We start from the raw sequence: 27,055 nt of genomic DNA, 5'->3' as shown, positions 1-27,055 counted from the left end.
GCGCACGGCGCCTCGTGGATTCGCGCTCCTTTTCCCCGCCACCGTTGCCCCCGGGTTCCCCTGATTTTACCCGGCGGCAGTTTGCTATCTCGGCGGCCAGAATGGAGCGAGTGGACGAACTGGAGCTGCTAATGGAGAAGAGTTTCTGGCAGGCGGCTGAGCCGCCGGCGGAGCTGTGAGCGGAGCCGGGGGTGGGCCTGGGAGTATAGCGGGAGATTTGAAAAGAAAGGAGCGGGAGGCCGCATCCATTCCTCCGCGGACCCGGGCTCCGAGCACGGTGGCCGAGCTCGGGTCCCGGCGTGCCCGACGAGCTTCCGGAGCTGGGGTCTGCCTCGCAGCCTCTCTCTGGCGCCGAGCCCGAACCAGAGCTTGAATACTTTTCCTCCTCCAGAGGTTCATTCTTAACCTCTTTCCTAAATCTGGGGAGTCTCAGCCGCCTTACATGTCTTCGGGGAAGGCAATTGTAACTGCTAGATCCTTTTCTTGAAGTTTAGATGGAGAAAGTTATTCAGGAAGTCTGTACTCTCAAGTCGGCTTAAATGATTGGGGAAACTTGACCGGCAAGCATAGTGTAGAATTTCTGTCAGTAGTTATGATAATGAGGCTAATTATGGTTGACGGATCTTTGCGCTTTGGGTTTTGATTAGCAATACCTTTTGGGAGATCCTTAAAGCATCCCAGCTGACTTTGGGAAATTCATGGCCCGTGGGTAGGTGGGGTAGTGAATGAAGGGGTTACAAAATAATTGTGAAATTGACTTGCCCATTAGAAATAAGAAATTTCTGAGTTATTCTATGAAGAATGGTTAATGTGACAGGTATTAAGCTTGCTTTCTCTACAAAGCATGAGCTAGTTGATCCCCAATGGAATTTTATAGGATCTCCTGCATTAAATAGTAGGTTGGACTAAATTTCTAAGTACTCGCCTGATTGCAATCTTAATATTATAATGAAACTCACAGTAGGACTTCCAACAAACCACCCATACTACATTTTCCCATAACAGACATCTTTTATGTTCAAAAGCATAGTGTCCTAGACATTTCCTTTTATTTGTACTTTGGGAAGGCTTGCACCAGTGGTAGGAATTTATTGTTTGATATTTTTCAATTTATCACTAGCCCTCATAATCATAGTCCCAAAGAACTCCTCATAGAGCTTATACTTTGAAAAACTCATATCATGAACGTTTTAAATGGGATTCCTTCTGATAAGTGGGGCTTCCCCTGGTGGCTCAGAAGGTAAAGCATCTGCCTGCAATGCGGGAGATCTGGGTTCCATCCCTTGGTGGGGAAGATCCTCTGGAGAAGGAAATGGCAAGGTACTGTAGAACTCTTGCCTGGAAAATTCCATGGATGGAGGAGCCTGGTAGGCTACAGTCCATAGGGTCGCAGAGTCCGACATGACTGAGTGACTTCACTTTCTTTCAGTTTCTGGGAAGTTTCTTTTCTTTTTTTTTTTTTTTTTCTCTAATAGGAATTCTGCTATGCCCTTGCTCTCTTAATTTTTTACCTCTTTTAGCCAGTGATCATTGTGATAAGCTTTCCGGAAGAAACCTAGAAGGTTGGTTTGTAGATAAAGGAGATTGGATGGCTTCTTATTTCATGCTTGTGCTACAGTAGTTTTGTATGTGTTATGCTTTAGATTTCAGAAGAAGAAGGTGGAAGCTTCCTTTTCTAAGATAGTTCTGAGCCGAGGAATGGATAACCGGTACCTGGTATTAACAGTCAATATTGTACGGAGTGAAGAAGGAAACCATGAAAAGCACCTAACCATCACTGCTTCCCAGTCACTAGAATATAAAGAACTGTGTATCCTTAGGAATGATTGGTAATTTTTGTGTGACTTTGAGCAATGATGTGGCAGAAGCTTAAGGGTACTGTCTTAAAAACTGTCATGTGGGCTTGTGTGGATGTTGCAATAATTTAATTGTTAATAAAGAGAATAGATATGAACTCAGATTAAATCTGCAAAAATAGTGCATCTCAGGTCCCTTATTCTAAAACTTGATTTTCATTGTCATTTGAAAATCAAGTGCAAGGGGACTTATTAAATTACTACTTCCTATTTCCCAGTACTTTCTGGGATTGCAGCTTAAAACTCGTTTAATTCTCACTAAGGGCAAAATTAGTCGTAAGAACATCCTTAGACTCTAGATTTCGCTACTCAAGCAATATATGGTATGTGAGGGGGGAGGGGGAGGGGGAGGTGCAGAGGTGAAGGTCTGACTTTGTCTAGGCTGCAAGTTTGACGGTTTGAACTAAATAAATATGATTTTGTTCTTGGTATATTGGGTTTGACATCATGCCTCAGGACTTACAGAAGCTGTAGACATAAGTTTTACAGAATGAGAGAATGAGAGAATCATTAAGAATGAGAGAATTAGTATTATAACAACCTCATCCATACTTGGAGCTATATGTTACACTATTAATGATTTGATAGTTTTTGCAGTAGATGGTGCAAGACCCAAAAATTTAGAAATTATTTCTTTACATAAAATATTCATTTATTTTTAGAGTCCCTTAACATGTTTAAATGTAGGAATCTAAATTTTGTGTACCTTATTTTTAGGTGCTCTGTACCAGTAGAGCCAGGGGACATCATTCATTTGGAGGGAGACTGCATATCCGATACTTGGATAATAGATGAAGATTTTGGATATTTGATTCTATATCCTGACATGCTGATTTCTGGCACAAGCATAGCCAGTAGTATTCGATGCATGAGAAGAGCGGTCCTGAGTGAAACATTCAGGGTGAATAATATTAACAGCCAATGTTTCTACAGTGTCTTAAGAGTTTACAGAGCACTTTTACACTCTTATTTAATCCTCCTAACAATCTTGTGAAGTAGATGGCATTAATTAGCTGCATTTTACATTTTACAGACAAGGAACATCAAGCTCAGAGAAGTTAAGTGACTTGTCCAGAGTTACTGTAGCTAGTAAATGACAAGGCTAGGATTCAAGGCCGGTACCCCAAGAATCCTTTGCATCTTATTTAACATTTAATAAAATAAGTAATTCTAATAATAAGATAAATAATTTAAGTGATAAAAATTTTAATTTAATACATCTGGGTATTTCCAAACTTGGCTTCATGTGATTCTCAGTAAAAGTAAATATGACAGTCTCTTTTAAAGATATTATAATGGAAAATTTCAAACATACACAAAGAGATGGTTCTTATAAACTCCCATGTACCCATTTTGTTGTTCTCAAAGATTGTATTTTGCAACTTAAAACTATTTTTCAAATTAAAACTGAGGATTTAAAAAACATGTAAGCACAATATTTTTGTCATATCTGATAAAATTAACAGTAATTCCTTAAGTTAATCTAATTCTCAGTTTATCTCTTAATGTCTTTTGTCAAAAATATCTTTTTATTCAGTTTGTTAGAATTGATATGCAAATTAGGTCTTCGTATTGTATTTGGTTGATATATCTCATAGTTTCTTTAACCTGTATTCTGCTTTTCACCCACTCCCTTTCAATGCCATTATTTTTTGAAGAACTTGGGTTTTTAATTGTTAAGTTTTTTTTCTTTCTCCTAGGGTATTCTTCTTTATACAGTTTGTATGTATTTAGAAAATAAAAATATACAGCTAAGTAAGAAGAGAAAAAGGAGGAGAAATACCTAAGTAGATTTTCTAATAGTCTTAGTTATCACTTATTTGTAGTTTTTTTTTAAATTGGTTGTTTTCTTCAGCTGTTTTGGGGGGGGGGGGGTTACTATTAACTTCTGTTTTAACTGCATATTATAAAGCAGACCTGAATACCTTAATCTTTTAAAACCTTATTTGGAAATAATTTTAGACTCACATAGAACTTAAAAAATTAGTACAGGGATTTCCTCTGTAAGTTAATTTTTAAAATTACTGATGGGTGTTTTGGTGGACTTAATATTGTTTTTTGATAGTTTCAAGGGGAAGATCCAGGCTAATAAAAGAGTTAATTGAAAAATAGTTTTTGAGTGTCAAGAACTTGTCAAAATCTCTGCTGTAGGGAATTCCCTGGTGGCCCAATGGTTAGGACGGCACTTTCGCTGCTGGGGCCTGGGTTCAGCCCCGGGTTGGGGAACTAAGATCCCACAGCTGGGCAGTGCCACCAAAAAATATCTCTGCTGCGAGTTTTTTTTGTGTTTGAGTATTTTACTCACATGAGTTTATAAGCTATGCCTTTGTTAATTATTCTATGTGGGTTTATTATAAAGTGAAATTAGAGACAAATATGTTAAATATTAATATTTTAGAATATATTGAACTTTTTCCATATAGGTTATTTTTAATTCTTTCAAAATGGAAATACAGTGATTTGAAAAATATCTTACTCATAATATAATTCAGGTAATTCTAAATTGAAGAAAGTGAAAGTCACCTATAGTTTCACTCACTAGAAAAGAATTGTTTAATATTTTGGCATTTGTCTCACCAGTGCACTTTGGCTATGATAGTGCAATAGGTTAGGTAATAAATATAGGATCATGTCCATTGATACATTGTGAAATAAAATATTTGTATGACTTTTTTTTGATAGAGCTCTGATCCAGCCACACGCCAAATGCTGATTGGTACGGTTCTTCATGAAGTATTTCAAAAAGCAGTAAGTGATAGTTTTGCCCCAGAAAAGCTACAAGAACTTGCTTCTCAAATTGTTCAAGAAATAAGGCATCTGAAGGAAATGTAAGTATTTAGGAGAGGAACTCTAGATAGAGTTTTGTTATATAGCTTCTTCCCTGGCATCTATAAGGTATTTGGCTCTTAGACTATTAAATATATCAGTATAATACTAGAATGCAGATTTCAGGGTTGTTGTATCCCACTGCAATTCTGTGAAGAGCTTCTGAAATTGCAGAGCAGGAATTCTTTGGCTAAAAATATCTAAGTTTTCTCTGTATGCACAGTAGGCTCCATAGCTGCACTCAGAGAATGTGAACTTTTTGCTTTACTTCTAGAAATAGTGTGACATCCTGAAAATTGTATGGGGTTGGGAATCAGATGAACCTCCTTTCAGATTCTAGCTTTGCCAAGTTTATGACTGAACAAATTACTGAAAGATTCTGAAAAGGGTGATAATACCTGTTTTGTAGACTTTCTGTGACAATGGAGATAATGTACCCACAAATGGCTAATCTTTGGCATCTTATGAGTGACTACCTGCAGAGGGATTGGCATATTCTGTCTTTGTTTCCTCCTTTACTTTTATTGCAGTTCATCTTTTTTTCACAGAAGTGTTTTTATTAGTGGAGATTTTGCTTTCCACACTAGTTGACATAAACCTACTTCTCCTGGTTGTAATTCTGTTTATTTCATTGTTTAAATAGGAAAAATGTGTTCCATAATTCCATGCCAATTTACTAATACGTACAACCTATTGTCTTTTTTAAAAAGATTTCTTTATATTTTGGCTGTGGTGACGTGGCTCTTCGTTGCTGCACTTGGGCTTTCTCTAGTTGCAGTGGGTGGGGGCTACTCTTCATTGCGGTTCATGGGCGTCTCATTGTGGTGGCTTTTCTCTTGTTTTGGAGCACGGGCTGTTGGCATGCAGGCTTCAATAGTTGCAGTGCTTGGGCTCAGTTGTTGTGGCCCATGGTCTCCAGAGCTTGTGCTCAGTAGTGGTACACAGGCTTTGTTGCTCTGTAGCATGTGGGATCGGAGAAGGCAATGGCACCCCACTCCAGTACTCTTGCCTGGAAACTCCCATGGACGGAGGAGCCTAGTAGGCTGCAGTCCATGGGGTCGCTAAGAGTCGGCCACGACCGAGCGACTTCACTTTCCCTTTTCACGTTCATGCATTGGAGAAGGAAATGGCAACCCACTCCTGTATTCTTGCCTGGAGAATCCCAGGGACGGGGAGCCCGGTGGGCTGCTGTCTATGGGGTCGCGCAGAGTCGGACACGACTGAAGCGACTTAGTAGCAGCAGCAGCAGCATGTGGGATCTTCCCGGACCAGGGGTCAAACCATTGCATTGCAAGGCAGATTCTTTTTTTTTTTTTTCTTTCGTTTTTTAATTTTATTGAAGTATAATTGATTTACAATATTGTGTTAATTTCTGCATGGCTAAGTGATTCAGTTATACACACATGTATATATTCTTTTTCATATTCTTTTCAGTCGTGGTTTATTACAGGATATTGAATATAGTTCCCTGTGCTATAAAGTTGGACCTTGTTTATCCATGCTAAATGTAATAGTTTGCATCTACTAACCCCAAACTCCCAGTCCATCCCTCCTCTTTCCCTCTTCTCCTTGGTAATCCCAAGTCTGTTCTCTATGTCTGTGAGTCTGTTTTGTATGTGCATGCTCAGTTGTGTCCAACTCTTTGCAACCCCAGGGACTGCAGCCCACCAGGTTCCTCTGTCCATGGGAATTTCCGTGCAAGAATACTGGAGTGGGTTGCCATTTCCTACTCCAGCAAGGCAGATTCTTAGCCAATGGACCACCAGGGAAGCCCCAACCTATTGTCTTAAAAATGTTTTAAAGAGGACTTCCCTGATGGTCCAGTGGTTAAGAATCCACCTTCTGATGCAGGGGATGTCATGGGTTTGATCAATTTTGTCCAATAATGTTCTTTGAAGTGTTTTTTTCCCCTTTAAGACAGGATCCAGTCTGAGAACATTTTTTAAAAAAATATTTATCTATTAATTTATTTGGCTGTGCCAGGTCTTAGTAGTATCATGCAGGATCTTTTGCTGTGGCATGTGGGATCTAGTTCCCCCACCAGGGAACAAACCTGAGCCCCTTACATGGGGAGTCTTAGCTGTTGGACCACTAGGGAAGTCCCCTGGTCTGGGTACATTTAAAGTTTTTATATATACTGTCAGATTGCTCTACAGAGACATTGTCCTGTTTCTTTCTTTCATTTTTTCCTGTTTTATTGAGATGTCAGAAAGTGTGTTAGTTACTCAGTCGGGTCTGACTCTTTGTGACCCCATGGACGGTAACCTGCCAGGCTCCTCTGTCCATGGAATTCTTTAGGCAAGAATACTGGAGTGGATTGCCATTTCTTTCTCCAGGGGATCTTTCCAGCTTCGGGGATTGAACCTGGGTTGCCTTCACTGTGGACAGATTTTTTACTATCTGAGCTACCAGGGAAGCCCACTGGGATATCATTGACTTTTAATATTGTATTAATTTAGGGTATGCAAGATAAAGCTTTAATATGTGTGTATATTTCAAAATTAATTTTTCATTTCTGTAGGCAGTATATTGGTCCTTGTTTCCCCCACATCCTCACCTATATCATCTTTTATCCTCTGGAAGGTGCCAGATTTTAAGCAGCCATTTTCAAACAAATAGCTTTTGCCTTGTGTGAGCTGATTGTGTTTCTGTAGGTCATTTGGGGCACTTTGCGAGCACTTTGGTGTTAGCAGTTGCTCCCTGGTTGAGATATTTCAGTTTTGCCTTCAACCTGAAGTTGGTTTTGTGCTTAGGCCAAGCTATCTTGGCAGAGCTAGGGTGGCTAATTCTGTCTTTCATGCTGAACTGGCTCTCCTCGAGGACTGATAGGGCTCTGCTCTGTTTGTTCTGGTAAGCCAGAGTTAGCAGAAACCTAGGAAAGAGGGAGCTTATTAAATTTGATAGTAGAAATGTTGCAGAGTTATATGGTTAATTTGCAGTGTTCTGGAGTCTCAGAGTTTGATGGATATGTTATTACGGTGCTGTCTTTAGAAGGTGAGAAAAATGGTAAGGTTTGTCATTTGAAAGGAATGTGCAGAGTATTGGTGGTTATGCTAGTACCCAGGTGAACTCAGGCCTGCAGGGAGAAAATAATGCCAGTAAATTTTTAAAACACAGTGTGAAAATGAAAGTCACTCAGTTTTGTCCGACTCTTTGGGACCCCATGGACTGTATAGTCCATGGAATTCTTCAGGCCAGAATACTGGAGTGGGTAGCCTATCCCTTCTCCAGCGGATCTTCCTGACCCAGGAATCGAACTGGGGTCTCCCACATTGCGGGCAGATTCTTTACCAACTGAACTATGAGGAAGTCTCAAAACACAATGTAGAGGGAGCATAAGGGCTAAGAAGTTAAATTCCCAAGCTGGAGCTGTGTGTCCTTTGGAAGTAACTTCTGAGCTTCAGTTTCCTCAGTTCTGAGGAGGGATGATGATAGTAGTATCTCATAGAGAGATAACAAGGGTTGAAAGTGTTCATGTAAAGCACCTAGAATAGTGCCTGGCCTAAAGTCAGCACTATATGAGTATTCAGTGTTACCATCTTCATATTTTGTTGAATTCTTGTCATACACCAAGTACTTTACATGGGCTGTTTTTCTTGATAGTCAAACTAATTTGTGTGGTAGTTATCATCTCACCTTATAGATGAGGAAACTGAGGCTTGGTTCACAATGAATGGCTCAGGGCTTCCCTAGTGGCTCGTTGGTAAAGGATCCACTTGGCAGCGCAGGAGACACTGCTTTGATCCCTGGTCTGGGCAGAGATGCTGCAGCGCAGCTAAGCCTGGGTACCACATCTATTGAGCTTGCGCTCTGGAGTCTGGGATGCACAACCACTGAGCCCGTGTGCCGCAGCTACTGAAGCCTGTGCGCCCTCGAGCCCGAGCTCTGCAACATGAGAAGCCACCACGAAGAGAAGCCTGCACATTGCACCTAGATAGTAGCCCCCGCTTCTGCAACTATAGAAAAGCTTGCACAGCAGCAAAGATCCAACACAGCCAAAAATAAATAAATAAAATTATTTTAAAAAAGAAACAATGACTGGCCCAAAGTTAATACATCTAGTAAAGATGTGTAAATAAAGAGTTAAGGATTCAAACCTAAGTGTGATCTGACACAGAAACACATGTGCTGTTAATATTCTGGAGTAATTATTAAGGTTGTGATGCTTAAATATAAAGATGGAGTAATTATTACGGTTGTGATGCTTAAATATAAAGATGGAGCTGGCAAAACCATCCAGGGAAGGTGATAGCAATTCTCAGAACTTTTTGGTCTCAGGACCCTGTTAACCCTAAAATTTTATTGAGGACCCTTAGAACTTTTGTTTATGAGGGTTATATCTATAGATAATTACTGTGTTAGAAATGAAAGCTGAGGCAGTTTGAAAATATTTATTGATTAATTCTAAAATAATAACAGCCCATGCCACATTAACATAAGTAAGTTTAATGAAAAATAACTATTTTTGAAAAAAAAATGAGACAAGTCACATTGTTTTACATTTTGGCAAATGTTTTAATTTTATAACTTAATACTAGATACCTGGTTTCTTATATCTGCTTCTGCATTCTCTATATTGCTATATTGTGTGTATGTGTGTGTGTGTGTGTGGACTCAGAAATCTCCTCTGTGTACTCAGGAGAGAACAAGAGCAAAAAGGCAAATAATGTTGTAGAATTATTATGACACAGTTTTGACCTTGCAGGCACCCTGAAAAACTGAGACTAGATTCTGTTAGTCTTTCCTGACTTTTGACCCAAGAAGTTAGTAGCCCTACAGATTGTCCTTTGATCTAGTAAGGCTGATGTTCCATTTCTGTTCCTATGGCCTTTTTTCCTCTTTTACATTTCTACTTTTCCATTGCTGGGCTTCAGGACCAACAATTGTGGTTTCTTTTTTTACCCCTGAAGTGTAACTGGGACCTATTAGACTTGAGATGTTAGGAGCTGGAGCAAATATAAGATTTGATGTCATGTCACTGTTACTTGATTTTTTGTGTGTATGTGGTAAAATACACATAGCATTAAAAAATCATAATCTTTTAGTTCTTACTTTTGGCCATGTGGCATTCAGGACCTTAGTTCCCGTGCAGTGGAAGCACAGAGTCTTTACCACTGGACCACCAGGGAAGTCCCCAAAATCACAGTCTTAACCACTTTTGAGGGTATAGTTTAGTGTCATTAGTACATTGACATTGTGTAAACGTTACCACTGTCCACTTCCAGAACTTTTCGTCTTTCCAAACTGAAACCTTACATCTGTTGAACAACTCCTCACTTCCCCCAGTCCCTGGCAGTCACCATCGTTTCTATGAATTTGAACGTAGTACAGGTACCTCATGTTAAGTGGTCATGCAGTGTTTTTCTTTTGTTATTGGCTTATTCAGTAATGGCAGATTTCATATGTGTTGTAACATGTATCAGAATTTCCTTCCTTTCCAAGGCTAAATAATATTCCATTGTATCACATTTAATTTATTTTTTCAGTCGTTGATGGGTGCTTGGGTTGCTTATATGAATGTTTTTGTCCTTGTTTACTTTTTTCATATTTAAAATTTCTTATTTTGACAGGTACCGCCTAAAATTGAATCAAGATGAAATAAAACAAGAAGTAGAGGAGTATCTTCCTTCATTTTCTAAATGGGCTGGAGATTTCATGCATAAACATACTTCAACTGACTTCCCTCAGATGCAGCTCTCTCTGTAAGAAACTGATTTTTGTGTATATGGTGTTTATGTGTTTAGTCCAGGATTTTATTCGAGATGTTGAATTAAAGCTTTTTAGAAGTCAAGTTGAACTTATCAGGTGGCGCAGTGGTAAAGAATCTGCCTGCCAACGCAGGAGACGCAAGAGATATGGGTTCGATCCCTGGGTTTGGGAAGATCCCCTGGAGTAGGAAATGGCAACCCACTCCAGTATTCTTGCCTGGAAAATTCCATGCACAGAGGAGTCTGGTGGGCTATAGCCCATGGGGTCACAAAGAGTCATACACCACTGAGCGACTGAGCACACACACAGAGATCAAGTCATGAAAACTAGCCTTTTTGTTTGCTTACTTTATAAATTACAGTCCTGAGTATCTTTCTGGGACCAAAAAAAATAATCTAATGAATAGAAAATTCTATTTTCATTTTAATAAAATTTGTAGTTTTTGGATGTAGGTATGGTTTTTTTAAAATAAAATTTTCAGTTTGTAAATATTTGGGGGTGTTTCTTAATATCACATATATTTCTCTGTGTTACTATCATGTATGGACTGTCTCATGTTGATTGCCGTGAATTTGTACTTTATGTTTAAATACTGTGTTTAGCCATTCAATACTGTTTGGCTTTTAGTTGGTTTCTTTTTTACTTCTTTTCCTGCTTAAAGTAGTAGCATTGGTATAAATTTGTAGGTAGTCCTTTTTTCCTCCCACTGTTTGCCCATTTAGCAAATATTTATTATATGCCTAATGTGTGCCAAGTAGTGATCTAGGTACTGGGATCTCAGTAGTGGAAAAAATAAAAAAGCCACTGACTTCATGGTGCTTCTGTACTACTGAACAAGTGAACAGCAAGGAGTCAGATCATGATAAGTGTAATGTAGAATAATGGGGAGGGTAAGGAAAAGGAGTTGAAGGGACGTACTTCTGTAGAATGATCATGAAAGGCCTCTAATAAGGAATGTTGAGCAGGAACCTGAAGAAAATGAAGGAGGGAGCCATGCAGCTATTTCTACGAAGAGCACTCCAGGCAAAAGCCCTGTGACTAACGCACCCCGCCAGTGGGGCTGGACAGAGTGAGGTGGAAGAGATAGTAGGACGAGCAGCTGTCCTAGGGCCTCTGCAGCCTTGCAGGACATTGGCTGCCATTCTGATTCCATGGCCAGATGTGATTTGGCTACCATGGGAAGCCATTGCAGAGTTTGCGCAGAGGGTTTTGATATCATTTCTTTCTTTTTTTAAAAATAGGCACTTTTATTTTTCTTTAAATAGTCATAACTTCCTTTTACATCAATATTCTTCATCGATTCTCAATATTCTGGATATTTTATATCATGACATTTTGTGATCTGATCTCATTTTAAGATTTTTGAGTCCGAAATCTTGGGAACAGTGAGTTCTTTGGACCAATATGTTTTCTCAAGTTCTCTGTGGTTCAAAGGACAGACAGCCTGGTTGTGAATCCCAGTTTTGCCACAGTTTTGCTGTGTAACTTTAGGCAAATTCCTTTACCTCGCTTTGCTAGTTTCTATATTTACTTTCGAAAAGATCAGTCTGGGTGCTCTTTTAAGACTGTGTTGTAGGATAAGGGCAGAGGTTGTGAGACCAATTTGGAGGTTCTTGAAGGAATCCAAAATAGATATGGTGGTGGCTTAGACCAGAGTGAGAGTTGTGGAAGTGATGAGTATCACTTGGAGTATAGTCAGATTTTCAAGGTAGAGATGATAGATTTTGGATTGGGTGCAAGGTATGAGGGAAAGACAAGTCAGTGGTGATTCTAGAGGAGAAAACATGATGAGTAGGGTCAAGAGAGAATGGTAGAAGAGAATCTGGAATCAGGGAGTGTAGACTACTGTATTGACAGGTTGTCGTATAAAAGGGTATGTAGAAATGGAATGTTAGCCAGAGGCTTATGAGGGATTGAGAGCTTTGTTTTTGTTTTAAAGTTGGGAGATACAGGACATTATATGCCAATGAGAAGAATTCCTTAGAGGGCAACATTATTCTTAGAGCTGTGTCATTGAGTAGGAAGAGAGGGAATGAGTACACAAGTTGAGGAGTGGACCTTATGGAGACAGTTATTTCTGTATATTGAAACCTCGGAACTGGACTACTTTATCCAAGGTACTTGGAAAATGTACAACCTTTTACATATGGCTAGAATTCTTTGAGAATTTTTTAAGTCATTTTAGAAGGTTACCAGCAATGTTTTCAATGTTCTGTGTCTTCTGGTAGGATTTTATTTATTTATATTTATTATAATTATTTGTAGTTGAGTGACTTTCAGTATATTCATAGAGTTGTACAACCATCACCACAATCAGTTTGTCAATAGGAACTTTGATATGTTTTTAAAAAGTACTTAGTGGTTGTGTTCATTTTGACAGTACCATACAGGAAAATATGAATGCTACAGAGAAGATTATCATGGCCCCTATACAAGGATGGGGCTTCCCTTGTGGCTCAGCTGGTAAAGAATCTGCCTGCAATGTGGGAGACCTAGGTTTGATCCCTGGGTTAGGAAGATCCTCTGGAGAAGGGAGAGGCTACCAACTCCACTCTTCTGGCCTGGAACATTCCACAGACTGTATAGTCCATGGGGTCACAAAGAGTCGGACACAACTGAGCAACTTTCACTTTACTTTATACAAGGATGACACACAAATTCATAAAGCATTCCATATTTTTATAAAGAATGCATATCACTTTGTTGTATACCTGAGACTAACACATTTTAAATCAACTATACGTCAATTAGAAAAAACACATAGTGGTTAAAAAAAAACTAAGGCTTATCTTGCTGTTAGAATTGCGTTTATTTGTCACATTCTTTACTTTTGTTGTGGTCGTAAATTTACAAACCAGGTACTTACCTGAAAAAAAAAAAAAGAAAAAAAAAAGCTAGAGTAAATTGGTTAATGTTTCTTGTTTTTATTTTCTTAAAGCATTTATTTACTATTTAATTTTTGGCTGTGCTGGGTCTTTGTTGCTGCAGAGAGCATGTGCCACTCACTGGCTGTGGTGCGTGGGCTTCTTAAATTGTGATGACTTCCCTTATTGCTGAGCACAGCCCCTAGAGCACAGGGTCAATAGCTGTGGCACATGGGCTTAGTTGCTCTGGGACATGTGGGATCTTGCTAGATCAGGGATCGAATCTGTGTCTCCTGCACTGCAAGGCAAATTGTTTACCACTGAACCACCAGGGATGCCCCTCTTGTAGTGTTTTTAAAAATGAATTTGTAAATGCTTTGTTCTTTGTTTCTTTGGAGCAGATTGCTGTGTCTTGCACAGGGGATGACTCTTGGTGCATAAGTCTTCACTATTATAAATCTGCTAAGTGTTTATTAAACAGTCATTCTTTTCCTGGTTCCTTGCTTTGTTTTGTAGTATTTCTGTCATTTTGGTCTCTTGATTGTCTGTAATAATTACAAACTTAATTTTGTTTTCCATCATTCCTCACTATTTCTTTCTAGTTGTTTTACCTTCCCTCCCTCCCTTTCTTTTTTTTAATTTTTTTTATTTTTCTTTTTTTACAAACCCTTGTGTCGAGGGCTGACTTTCAATAGATCGCAGCGAGGGAGCTGCTCTGCTACGTACGAAACCCCGACCCAGAAGCAGGTCGTCTACGAATGGTTTAGCACCAGGTTCCCCACGAACGTGCGGTGCGTGAAGGGCGAGGGGGCGGCCGCCTTTCCGGCCGCGCCCCGTGTCCCGGGACGAAGGGCTCTCCGCACCGGACCCCGGTCCCGACGCGCCGACGGGGACGGCGGGGGACCGGCTATCCGAGGCCAACCGAGGCTCCCGCGGCGCTGCCGTATCGTCCCTCCCTCCCTTTCTTTCCTTCCTTATTAGAGTCATTCCTTTCTTTTTGAGCCATTTGAATTTTCTTGAGATTTAGAATTGTGGATATCCATTTTTATGGTTGTTTAGGTATTAGCTTTTCTGTCACTGTTATTTTAGATTTTGTTCACATGTTTTTTCTTCTGGCTAACATTTTTGCAGTGACAGTAAGCTGCCATTTTCCTCAGTGTTATGGACTTACCTATTCAGCAGACACGTATTACGTGCTGTGTCTGTGCCCCAGATGGTTCTAGATGTTACAGGGAGACTAAAACCCTCCAAGAATGCAGTGTATTGGTGGTAACTGAAAACACAGAGGTGGAGGGGGATTCTGAGAGAGAACAGCAATCTGCTGGGGGCAGCAGAAGAGGCGTAGAGTCCTGGGAGGCAACCATGTATAAGCACAGGGAGAGGACTTCCCTGGTGGTCCAGTGGCTAAGACTCTGAGCTCCTAATGCAGGGGGCCTGGGTTCGATTTCTGGTCAGGGACCTAGATCCCACGTGCTCCGACTAAGACCTGGTGAAGCAAATAAAAATAATAAATAAATTTTAGAAAAAAAGGACATAAGGAAAGAGTAGAATTCATCAAAGGAGGCTTGGGGTGGACCCTCGAGGGATTTGTTAGCTTAGAAGCAGTGTGTCATGGAAGCTTAGGAAAGTTTGGGATTCCAAATCGTCTTTGATCTGAAAGGGATTTTGTGATTAAGTCTTAGATTTCCAGTAAAGTGAGGTGGTGTGACATGGTTTTATGTGAAAAAATAGTGGTAGAGCAAAGTCCAGAATAAGGAATTTCTTGATTCCCAGGTTGGCATTCTCATCTCTGTGTTTTGGTATGAGGCTCTTCTTTGTTTCAATTATTTCTGATAGGATTTTATGTGCCTGTCTATGAAGCAGGCACTTCTCTGTACTTTAACTTGCATCATTTCCCCAGCAGTTTATAGCTAGTCTTTAAAAAAAAAAAAAAAAAGTCTTTAGGCTTTAGAGCAGAGAACGAGACCTTAAGCTATTTAAAGAGAGAACCCTTCTTCTTTATCTTCATGACATTATATTCTCTGCCAGGTGGTTCTCAAAGGAGTTTTACAACATTATGTTGATGAAAAGAATAGTAGCTAAATATAAAGTACTGTCATTTGTTCTACAGATCTAAGTCTAAAACCATATTGCTTCTTTTTCTAGAGGAATGAAATTTTAGTAGCAACATTAAGTTTCATTATCTGTCTTCTATTAAATACATGGGCTTCTCGGGAGGCTCAGTGGTGAAGAAACCACCTGCCAGACAGTGCAGCAGATGTGGGTGCGATCCCTGGGTGAGGAAGACCTCCTGGAGAAGGAAATGGCAACCCTCTCCATTTTTCTCACCTGGGAAGCCCATGAACCGAGGAACCTGGCGGGTTGTAGTCCGTAGGGTTTCATATGACACTTGATGTCTAATATTAAAGTTTGCTTTATTTTAGAGACATATATTTAAGTGTGTCATGATCAGATAACTTCTAGTGAGAAAAAAACATTAGTATTTAAGGAATCTGATAAGTTGTGGCTTCCTTGAATTCTTTTATTGTCCTCTTCTCAGATTGCAGAACTATACATGTATTCTTGGAGATTATATTTGAAGCATCCTGAAACAGTTTTTAAAAAATTATTGAAGATAGCACTCTTTTTCTTGGAATATTTTCTGATTTATTAAGAACTAGCTGCTTGGGACTTCCCCGGTGATTCAGTGGTTAAGAGTCTGTACTCCCACGGCAGGCAGCACGGGTTCGACCCCTGGCACGGGGAACTAAGATCTCACATGCAGCATGGCAAAGCCAAAAAGTAAGCAAATAAAAAAAACAACCTATGAAATTAGTAAAACAAGTCAACTAAATCATGTATTCTGAGAGCAGAATTTTTATACTTTTTAAATCTTGATTTTTATATGATATAAAATGTTTTATTACTAGAAACTTTATCCTTTTCATTTATCCATTTCATTTCCATTAGGTTTAGTATTCAGTTCAGTTCAGTCACTTAGTCGTGTCCAACTCTTTGTGACCCCATGGACTGCAGCACACCAGGCCTCCCTGTCCATCACCAACGCCCAGATTTTATTCAATCTCATGTCCATTTTACTAAATCTAATTCCATTAGACTTAGTATTTTATATGACTTTGAGTATAAAATAGGATTAATAAAAGATTGCTCTTATCTGGCTTTATTTCTGCAGAATCATTTCCTGCTCTGAAAATGAGTAAATGTTAGATAAGGGTACAGGAGGCTTTAAAAGTTATTTTCGTCTCATCTGATTCCTTCGACATTCATAAATTCATTTTTTTCCTCCTTCCTGTGCTCTTGCCTTGTTTAACAGTTATGATATTAAAATCAGAACCTCTTTGTAATACTAAAAAAATGTTGAATATTAGTTTTAAATATTGATAGTGATAGAGGTGTATTCATTTAATGATTAAGTAAAGGATATAATGAGTATAGGAGCACCCAAGCTTCTCCAAGGATTGTCATGGGGATAGTGGGGTAGGGATGAAGTGTTGGATGATCAACCCCCAGACGGCATAGATAATAGGAAAAGACAGCTCATTCTTACTCAGTTTAATAGGGTGTTCCATGAAGGCGTAGGTCTGTTGTTACCTAGGGTGCGACCACATGCAAGCCATTATATATTCATCTGTGTAATAATTGTATATCAGAATACACAGGTTGTTATAGTGGCTCCAGCAATCCAAGTAGTGAGCGTTTTGCAATAATACAGACCCGAGGAAATAAAGCCCTGAGTTAGGAAGATTGTCAGGAATGAACTGAAAGGGACAGATGATAAATATTAAGAATATTTAAATTATATGACTCAGACACTATAGGATTCAAACTTGACTGTGCATCAGAATCACTTGGAGTTTGTTAAACAAATTGCTGGGTCTCACCTATACAGTTTCTGAACAAGTTGGTCTGGAATGGGGCCTGAAAATTTGCATTTATGACAGATTCCCTGGGTGATGCCAATGCTACTCATTAGGAAGCATGCTTTAGGAATCACTGCCATAAAGGTCTGCAGACGTGTTCCCATCCTCACATTCTGTGTTTGCCGTGGAAAGTCAATGCTAGCATAAAAAAAGTGAGCAGAGTTGTAATTAAATTAAATAAAATGTTTTAATTAAATGTTTCTATTTAAATTTTTTTCTGTTTTTTTTTTAGGCCAAGTGATGGTAGTAACAGTAATTCAACATGTAATATTGAAGTTACAAACTCGCTGGATATTGAAGAAAGCATTTGGTCCCCTAGGTTTGGATTGAAGGGCAAAATAGATGTTACCGTTGGTGTGAAAATACATCGGGGATGTAAAACAAAATATAAGATAATGCCATTGGAACTTAAAACTGGCAAAGAATCAAATTCTATTGAGCACCGTAGTCAGGTATAATAAGAAAATTGTCTGAATGTGTAATATGTTTAAATTTTTTTATATGTTTAAAAAGTAGTCTGCTTTATATATTTTGATTCAGTTCAGGTAATTTTTAATTTAACCCAGCATTTCCTATACGTAATTTACCACAGAGTTATTATCTTCATGTAACATCTACCTAGGATACTCATTTAGGAAACAGCAGTGTAAATTCATTCTTTTGTTTTTGACCTTTAATCTGATTATTACTGATTTTTATTTAAAATGAAATATAGAACTGTATCTTACCATTATGTTAAATTAAGGTTTTTTTATAATCATCTTCTCTTTGGTAAATATAACACTCTTCTATTGGCCTTCAAAATTGCCTGAAATATTATACTATTATACTAATAATAGTGAGTTAACAAAATAATTAACAAAAAGTTCTGTTTTTGTTTTTTTTTTCTAATTATTTCTGATCCCTCTACCAACCTCCACATTGGCTGTCTATGGTATGTCCTAGACAGTTTTAAATAAGCAGATAGGAGCTTCCCTGGTGATCCAGTGTTTAACAAGACCCACACTTCCAATGTTGGGGCCTTGAGTTCTATACATGGTTGGGAAACTAAGAGCCTACTGAATTATATAATCAGGGATTAAAGAGATTTTTCTCTTATTAAATCTTTCTTGTCATTCTCACTTATATACCAAATACCAAAGGTAGAAAAATTAGATTTCCCCTATTAGAAGACTCAAATGTTTCACTTTAGTAAAACAGAAAAAGCTGAAATTATGAACAAAGACTTGGTTAGATTAAAGCCTTCTTGAGAAAGGAAAATCATGCCAAGATACAAGAAAAGCTGTTTTTGAAGTCAAAGATTTGAAGAAATGTGTTCTATATATAATAGAAGCTGAAAGTTTCCACTTGTTTAAGGACATATTTGATTGAACTCACTTTTGAATGCTAACAGAAGAGAAATATAAAGGCATTTCAGTGTCTAAAGTGGTCTAGATTCAAAGATCTTTTTTTTTTTCTAAGGCCACTGCTCTAAATTAAAGTGCCTTCAAGGCAAGGAATATTATTTTATTTATTTTGTTCAGTTGGAACTTTTATCTTTGCAAGAAGAGAAGTTGCAGGAAGAACTAAGAATACAGTTGTATTTGTTGTATTTTTAAAATGAGAAAATTGATTTGAACAAGGCTCAAACAAATATACTGGTGTGTATATTGCATATTCAGGGTGTAAAAAACAAGCAGACAGTCAGAATTATTGTAAATCATTGATATATATATAGATATTGTGGGTGAGGAAAGATAAATTTCTCATCTTACCGGGTTTGACTTTCTCTACTTTGGTAATACAGAAAAAGCTTATGTTATAGACTAACTTCATTTAAGGAGGATTTTTATTTTGTAAGTGGGATTATTTTCTAAATATTCATTTTGAAGTTAGTAGTTTGGCATTTGAAACATTTTCTAAAGGAAAAATATTATATGGAGCTGTGATGTCTAAACCAGCTCACAAAACCTATTTAACTTGTGATATAGTTGAATTAAACTTGTGATATAATTAAACTATAATATTGTTGTAAAATTTCATTCCAGCTTCCTTTTATCAATATATGAAGGGAATGTCATTCAGATATTTTTCCCTCTTAATAAATCCCAGAAGCAGAGTCCTTTTCCTTCTGCCTCAGTTCCTGTGTAGGGAAAAACTAACATAGAAAGACCATTAATTTGACTCTCTAGGTCCACAGCCCCAAGGCTCATAAACCTTGTCGTTTATGAGTTCATTTTAATTTTTTAAAGTTTTATTTGGTTACCTGTGGTATATCTTTGGATACCTATACCATATTCTTGGACTTCCCTAGTGACTCAGATGGTAAAGAATTCACCTACTGGAAACCTGGGTTCAATCCCTGGGTTGGGAGGATCCCCTGGGAGAGGGCATGGCAAGCCACTCCAGTATTCTTGCCTGGAGAATCCCTGGACAGAGGAGCCTGGTGGGCTACAGTCCGTGGGATCACAAAGTCCATGGTGGCCTATAGCCCATGGGGATACGCCTGAGCGACTGAGCGCAGCACGTGCTGTATCAGGCAACACAAGTAGAGTGCTTGTAAGAAGGCCTCCCAGAGCACGCTACACAGGTTTAGATGTTACTGCTAAGGTGTTTTCATGAACTAAAGGAACTGCATCTAGCTTGTCTTAGATGGTTTCTCTGAAGAGCACCACATAAACCTAATGCACTTAATGCCACCTTCTGTTCTGTAAAAGCAGTAAACTCTGTAGAGTTAGTCTCATTAGGTTATCACAGTTACTATGACATAAATAATATGCATTTTATAGTGTTTAATTCATTTACTTATTTTAAACAGGGAAACTAGTGTCTAACGACTGTTAACTTCAAAATATAAAATGTCTCTTGATTAATTTCCCTCTTACGTTTATTGGAAACCTAAACATTTACTAAGAAAAATTCTAAATATTTATTTTTGTCTGTGTAAAGTGAGAAATACATACTACGTTTGTTTTGTGGAAATTAGATAGTTGGCAATGAATTTATTGTATTACCTGTCCTGAATTCAGATCGTGTTATTTTCAAAATGGAAATAATTTAATTGACATTGTGATTTTAAAATTATAATATGTATTCAGAATTCCCTGGTGGTCCAGTGGTTGGGACTCTGGTTTCACTGCCCAGGGCCTGAGTTTGATCCCTGAGGGGGGAACTAGGATCCTACGGCCATGAGGTACGACCAAAAAAAAAAAAATTTATAATATATATTGACTGTAAAACATATATGGAAATATTGAAAATTAAAATTTTACTTGACAAAATGTACCATGTTTTCACAGCTTGTTCTGTATACACTGCTAAGCCAAGAGAGGAGGGCTGACCCAGAGGCTGGCCTGCTTCTCTACCTGAAGACTGGCCAGATGTACCCTGTGCCTGCCAAACATCTTGATAAAAGAGGTTAAGCTGTTTTCTCTCAACTTTACTTCTCAGGGTTTTGTTTGTTCATTGTTTTTTCCCTTCAGCTTTTGCTGACATTTATACCTGACAATCAATCGTTCATTGTGCTTGCTAGGCCTAAAACATTTTGTAATTTATAAGTTGTGGTACTTTAAAAAAAAAAAAAAGAATTTTGACAGTGTACTATATAATTGAAAACATTGTTAACTTTTTTATTATATAAGTTTTTTTGTGTCATATTTTAGATTCCACATGTAAGTGATATCAGATGGTATTTGTCTTTCTGACTTACTTCACTTAGTATGATAATCTCTGGGTCCCTGTTGCTGCAAATGGCATTTTTTACTTCTTTTTTTATGGCTGAGTAGTATTCTGTTGTTTATATGTACCACATCTTCTTTATCCATTCCTCTGTCCATGGACATTTAGTTTGGGATTAGCAGATGCAAACTGTTATGTATACAATGGATAAACAATAAGGTCCTACTGAATAGCACAGGGAACTATATTCGATATCCTGTGATAAACCATAATGGAAAAGAATATGAAAAAAAAATATATATGTATGACTGAATCATTTTGCTGTAAAGTGGAAATTAGCACATTATGAATCAATTATCCCTTAATAAAATAAAAATTTAAAAATCTTCCTATACAAAACTTTATTTCAAACTTCCTATCTTATATTTAAGACACTGTCAGTTCAGTTCAGTCGCTCAGTCGTGTCCGACTCTTTGCGACGCCATGAACCACAGCACACCAGGCCTCCCTGTCCATCCCCAACTCCCGGAGTCCACCCAAACCCGTGTCCATTGAGTCGGTGATGCCATCATCTTATCCAACCATCTTAATCTCTGTCATCCCCTTCTCCTCCTGCCCTCAATCTTTCCCAGCTTCAGGGTCTTTTCCAACGAGTCAGATCTTTGCATCAGGTGGCCAAAGACACCTAATGCAACAATGGCATCTAATGAGACACTCTAGATAGCTGTATTTGTCCTTAGGTTGTTTAAAAACTTTAAAAACTTATCAAGTGAACCAAAATGGAAAGAAATATACCAAAATGTTAACAGTGGTTATTATTCTGGTGTAATGGGATACACAAATATTGCTCTTTATGTTTTGAATCTGAAAGTTTTACTTACATGTAATGGAAAAGACATATAATAAATTTTACTTAATTCTTAGAAAACACCCATCTGTTTTTCCCCCACAGAATTATTAAGACTAAGAAATCAGATGGCATTCTCTTTGTTTCACCGTATTAACAAATCTCCTACTGGAGAGGAGAAGACAAAGCTTGCTCCTTTGCCACAAATAATTGAGGAACAGCAAACCTGTAAATACTGTTCACAGATGGGCAACTGTGCTCTCTATAGCAGGTAAACACTGTCTTCCGAAAGTATTAATTCCAGTTAAGTAAGCACTCAACTCAGAATGATTTAACATTTTTGGCTGGTCTGGCATTGATGACTTCATTTTGGTTATTTAAAACGAAGGGAATAGGAAAGAGAAAAAAGCATAGTTAGTTCATATTATATAACAAGCCTATTTCTTTGGAGAAAAATAGAATGCTTTGAAAACTTTTTCCAAAAGTGGATATTTTAATCTTGCTGCATATAGTTTCTGGGGAAATGAAATAATTGTAGAACTTATAGAATATAGTTAAAGATGTAGTATAGGCATTGTGATTGTAACTTTTCTTAAATGATATTTCAAGAAATCTTCCATTTTTTAGTTGATGTTTTAATTTCAAACCTTTTGTATTTCAAAACTGGGAAATTGGTTTTTCTAGACAGTTTGATATAATCCATTAGATCTGTCTTGTTTATACATGTCTATTTTACTACATATGGCAAGTTTATTAGCTGTCTTATGAGCAGTTATATGTATTTATACCTTCATTGAGCTTCCCTGGTGGCTCAGATGGTAAAGAATCTGTCTGCAATGCAGGAGACCCAGGTTTGAACTCTGGGTCAGGTAGATCCCCTGGAGAAGGGAATGGCTACCCACTCCAGTATTCTTATGTGGAGAATCCCATGGACAGAGGAACCCGGCAGACTTGCAGCCCGCCAGGTCCCTCTGTCCATGGGGTCACAAACAGCTGGACACAACGAAGTGACTAACACATATACATACTATCATAGGTCAGTGAGAGTCTTGGAGGATGCAAGAAAGTGGTTAGATGCAAATTCAGACTAGGAAACAAGATCGAATCAGAACCAAACTTCTAATTCAGCCTGAAAATTCATATAAAGGACTTTTAAAAGTACAGTTGACCCTTCAACAGTGCTGGAGTTGGGGGCGCCAATCCTTTCTGCAGTCGAAAATCTGAGTATATCTCATAGTTGGCCCTCCACATACAACTGGGTGGTGAGCCCAGGTTGAATACAAGGTTTGTCCGCATTCTTGTCCGCATTCAGCCAATCTTGGATCGTGTATTGCTATTTACTATTGAAAAAAATGCACATGTAAGTGGACCCATAGAGTTCAGTTCATGTTGTTCAAGAGTCAACTGTATTGTATCAAAAGATCTCTTAGTGGTGAAGACCATGAATTGGGAAATTGGGACTATAATACAGGCACATTTTTTTGAAACCTTGTTTATTCTCCATGTTTTCTGTGCTATCCTATAGCATATTGCCCCTGAAATGACTTTTTATTTTTACTTTTTTCCCTGAAATGACTTTAAAAAAAGTAGGTGTGGTGGTTATAAAGTATGATGATTGTCACATATGTGTACTTACTTTAGAAATATCTCATTTCATAGCCAGTGAATTGTTTTATATGCATCTCTGACTTGGAGCTTTATCTTTAGGGCGGTTGAACAACAGATGGAAGACAGTTCAGTCCCGACCAGCATGTGGCCCAAAATAAAAGAAGAAACTCAGCATCTCAAGCTTATACACTTAGAGTATTTTAGCCTTTGGTGTCTAATGTTAACCCTGGAGTCTCAATCAAAGGATAATAAAGGAAATTACCAACATATATGGTTAATGCCTGCTTCAGAAATGTAAGTGGTCCATTTAATACAGTAAAACTTTAGTAATTTGGATTAGCCAGTGGGATGAGATTTGTAATTAATGACAAATACAGGTTATGTACCATATTAAAGGCATGAAGTTTCATATATTCATGCCAACTCCAGATGGCTGTCAATGAATTTTTTTCTAAGGAGAGAACCATTGTTATTTTTAGTAGATTAAATATACCTCAAGAAATCTTATTCTAAAAATTATTAGTAAAGTTACATCCTTTTTCATCAATGAAAAGTAAAAAACTTGAGTATATCATAAGGTGAATTTTAGCATATTGGCACAGTAGAAATTAATGAAGTTTTACTGAATATTTTAAATACTAGAGTATTTTTGAAGTTTTTTAGTAAGTTTTCATAGAGATTCAAATTCTCTAAAGCATGTCAGTATTGTATTTTGTGAGGTCTTTTTTTCTTTTACAAGTTACTTGTAAAGTTTTAATTTTGTGCATCTTTGCCTAGTATTTTTCTTTATGTACTATTTAGTTGTTTTTGACCCATTCTTTTTTTTTTCTTTCATTTATTTTTATTAGTTGGAGGCTAATTACTTTATGATATTGTAGTGGTTTTTGCCATACATTGATATGACCCATTCTTTTCTTTTCAGAGTGAATCTTGATAATAGTGTGACTTGAGACCTAAGATCGTTATTTCTTTAATGCTAGACTTTAACACAAGGTACCATCACAGGGAAGAAAGTTTAAGTCATTTTCAATAGACTACATAATACTTAAGTATTATGTGTACTCGCTGCTGCTGCTGCTGCTAAGTCGCTTTAGTCGCGTCCGACTCTGTGCGACCCCATAGATGGCAGCCCACCGGGCTCCTCTTTCCCTGGGATTCTCCAGGCAAGAACACTGGAGTGGGTTGCCATTTCCTTCTCCAGATACGTATACATAACACATAGTAAATATGTCAAGTGTGTGTGCATGCAGGCTTCTGAAATGTAGTATACTAGTAGTGCCGGAGAGACTGTAAATGCTTAATGCTTACTTCTGAGACCCAGTGGAATTGTCAATATGCTTACCATTGTTTTAGTAACAATAATTATAAATTCTCTTGTAAATACTAAAGAAATATGTTACTGCTTCCTTCACTTCAGGTTCAGAGTTAAATTATTATTTGTCTTTTGTAGTGTTAACCTGTATCAGAATAGGAAGGGGCGTGTCAGTCAAGATTCAAAGTGCTGATAAGCATGTTGTTCAGAAATCCCACCTGTGGGTACAATGATTCTTCCCCCCTCAAAAAAAGGGGAGAGCTCTCTAGCACCTGCTTAGAGACCTGGTGGTGAGAGATTTTTGGGTTTTTTTTTTTTGCCTTGCTGTGCGGCTTGTGAGGTCTTAGTTCCCTAACCAAGGGTCAAACCCATACTCACTGCAGCGGGAGTGTGAGTATTAACCACTGGACCACCAGGGGAGTCCCGAGAGATTATTATTTTTTAAATAAATATTTATTTATTTATTTGGCAGCACATGAGACCTTCCATCTTCATTGTGGCATGCGGAATCTTTCATTGAGGCATGTGGGATCTAGTGCCCTGACCAGGGATCAAACCAAGGTCCCCTGCATTGGGAGCCTGAAGTCTTTGCCACTGCACCACCAGGGAAGTCCCCTGAGAGAGTATTTTAAAATTAATTTCTCTTTTTCTTTCTCTTTCATAGGGAGGAGAGTGGCAGCTGCATTGGGAGCCTGATTAGAACAGAACATGTAAAGACAGTTTGTGATGGACAGTATTTACATAATTTCCAGCGTAAAAATGGAGCCATACCCATCACAAATCTAATGGCAGGTGACAGAATTATTTTAAGTGGAGAAGACAGAACATTGTTTGCCTTGTCTAGGGGATATGTGAAGGAGATTAACTCAACAACAGTAACCTGTTCATTAGACAGGTGACGAAATGTTCCCTTTTTGGGTGGGGAGAGTAAAGCTTTATTGATAAGTAAACATATACCATACAGTTCACACATTTAAAGTATACAATTCAGTGATGCTTAGTATATTCACCACGCTATGCAGTTAGCACCAAGATCCATTTTAGAGCATTTTCATTGCCCCTGGAAGACTCCCTACACCCTATAGTCACCCCCAGCCCCAGGCAACCACCAGTTCGCTTTCTATGTTTATAGATTTGCCTTTTCTGATTCATACACTATGTGGTCTTTTGTGACTGGCTTTTTTTTACTTAACATACCGTTTCTGAGGTTCATCTTCATGTAGTAGCTTGTACCAGTGCTTCATGCCTTTAAAAAAAAATTTTAGATAAAATTCGCATATCATAAAATTAACCATTAACCATTTTAAACATACAGTTCAGTGTGCGCGTGCTGTCACTTCAGTCGTGTCCGACTCTTTGCAGCCCTATGGATGTAGCACGCCAGGCCCCTCTAACCATGATGATTCTCCAGGCAAGAATCCTGGGGTGGGTTGCCATGCCCTCCTCCAGGGGATCTTCCTAACCCAGGGATTGAACCTTAGTCTCTTACGTCTGCTACGTTGGCAGGCAGGTTCTTTACCGCTAGTAGTGCATCGGCATTTAGCAGTTATCCAACTGCTACGGTTTTGTTTAGTACATTGTGTTACATATTAGTAATGTGGACGTGTGTGTGTGGGCGTGTGCTCAGTCGCTAAGTTGTGTCTGACTCTGTGACCCCAGGGACTGTAGCCCACCAGCCTCCTCTGTCCATGGGATTTTCCATGTAAGAATTCTGGAGTAGGGTGCCATTTCCTTCTCCAGGGTAGCTTCTCAGCCCAGGGACTGAACTCACGTCTCCTGCATGTCCTGCATTGGCAGGTGGATTCTTTACCACTGAGCCAGCCGGGAAGCCCAATATGGATGTAATCTTATCTAAAGAATTCTCACAACCACATGTGCAGCAGGCAGGACAGATGTCCTGTGTTGGCTGTAACACTTATATCTCCTCCTTAGCCCTCTGGGCGCTCACCATTTTGTTCAAATTGCTTTTTTCCATTTATAGTTGTGATATAAAGTATAAATTAAAACAAAGTAAGTTAATTTAAAGAAAAATATTAAGTAAATTGTAGAATAGTTGGTATGAAAATTTGTGGTTGAAGCTAATATCCATGTTCGTTAATATCCGTATTCCCCTCTTCTTGGACCCCCAGCCTTCCTTGCGTTTACTTGCAGGCATGCGTCACCTTTCTCAGTGGATGGAGATCAGTAATTGGGATCTAGAGGGTAACCGCAGTGGAAATGTCCAGGCCTGCTCTCCAGTAATCAGTAATCCTGGTTAAGCAGTAACCAGCCCTAGCCCGAGTTTCGTGATATTGGAGTATAAGCTGTGATATTTCTGCTGTTTCTTAGGAGTCCTTTCAGTCAGTCCTGTGAGGTATTTATTTAGTACCTAACATATGTTAGATACGTTGCAAACTCTTGAAGAATTTGTAGTCTTGTGGGTAACAAATAAATATATATTTCAGTCTAATATGACA

General features: G+C 38.4%; 1 protein-coding gene across 4 annotated transcripts in view; it reads left to right on the top strand.

The window, feature by feature from the left end:
• The window catches only part of DNA2 (DNA replication helicase/nuclease 2), a 38,742-nt gene continuing 11,687 nt past the window's right edge, over window positions 1–27,055 (top strand). For 3 of the 4 annotated variants that reach the window (XM_065922456.1, XM_065922458.1, XM_065922457.1), the window contains exons 1-10: window positions 1–175; window positions 1,644–1,829; window positions 2,574–2,757; window positions 4,539–4,684; window positions 10,253–10,384; window positions 17,408–17,627; window positions 20,454–20,571; window positions 21,785–21,950; window positions 23,387–23,581; window positions 25,264–25,494. In XM_065922456.1, the coding sequence (XP_065778528.1) occupies window positions 102–175; window positions 1,644–1,829; window positions 2,574–2,757; window positions 4,539–4,684; window positions 10,253–10,384; window positions 17,408–17,627; window positions 20,454–20,571; window positions 21,785–21,950; window positions 23,387–23,581; window positions 25,264–25,494 (1,652 nt within the window). In that variant the 5' untranslated portion in view covers window positions 1–101. The remainder of the gene's footprint in view (window positions 176–1,643; window positions 1,830–2,573; window positions 2,758–4,538; window positions 4,685–10,252; window positions 10,385–17,407; window positions 17,628–20,453; window positions 20,572–21,784; window positions 21,951–23,386; window positions 23,582–25,263; window positions 25,495–27,055) is intronic. The other variant, XR_010661514.1, reaches the window with a different exon arrangement.

This window comes from Muntiacus reevesi, chromosome 2 (genome assembly GCF_963930625.1).
Source record: "Muntiacus reevesi chromosome 2, mMunRee1.1, whole genome shotgun sequence".
NCBI lineage: Eukaryota > Metazoa > Chordata > Mammalia > Artiodactyla > Cervidae > Muntiacus > Muntiacus reevesi.
The sequence above is the reverse complement of the archived record's forward strand: the minus strand, read 5'-3'. Positions and strand labels throughout refer to the sequence as shown.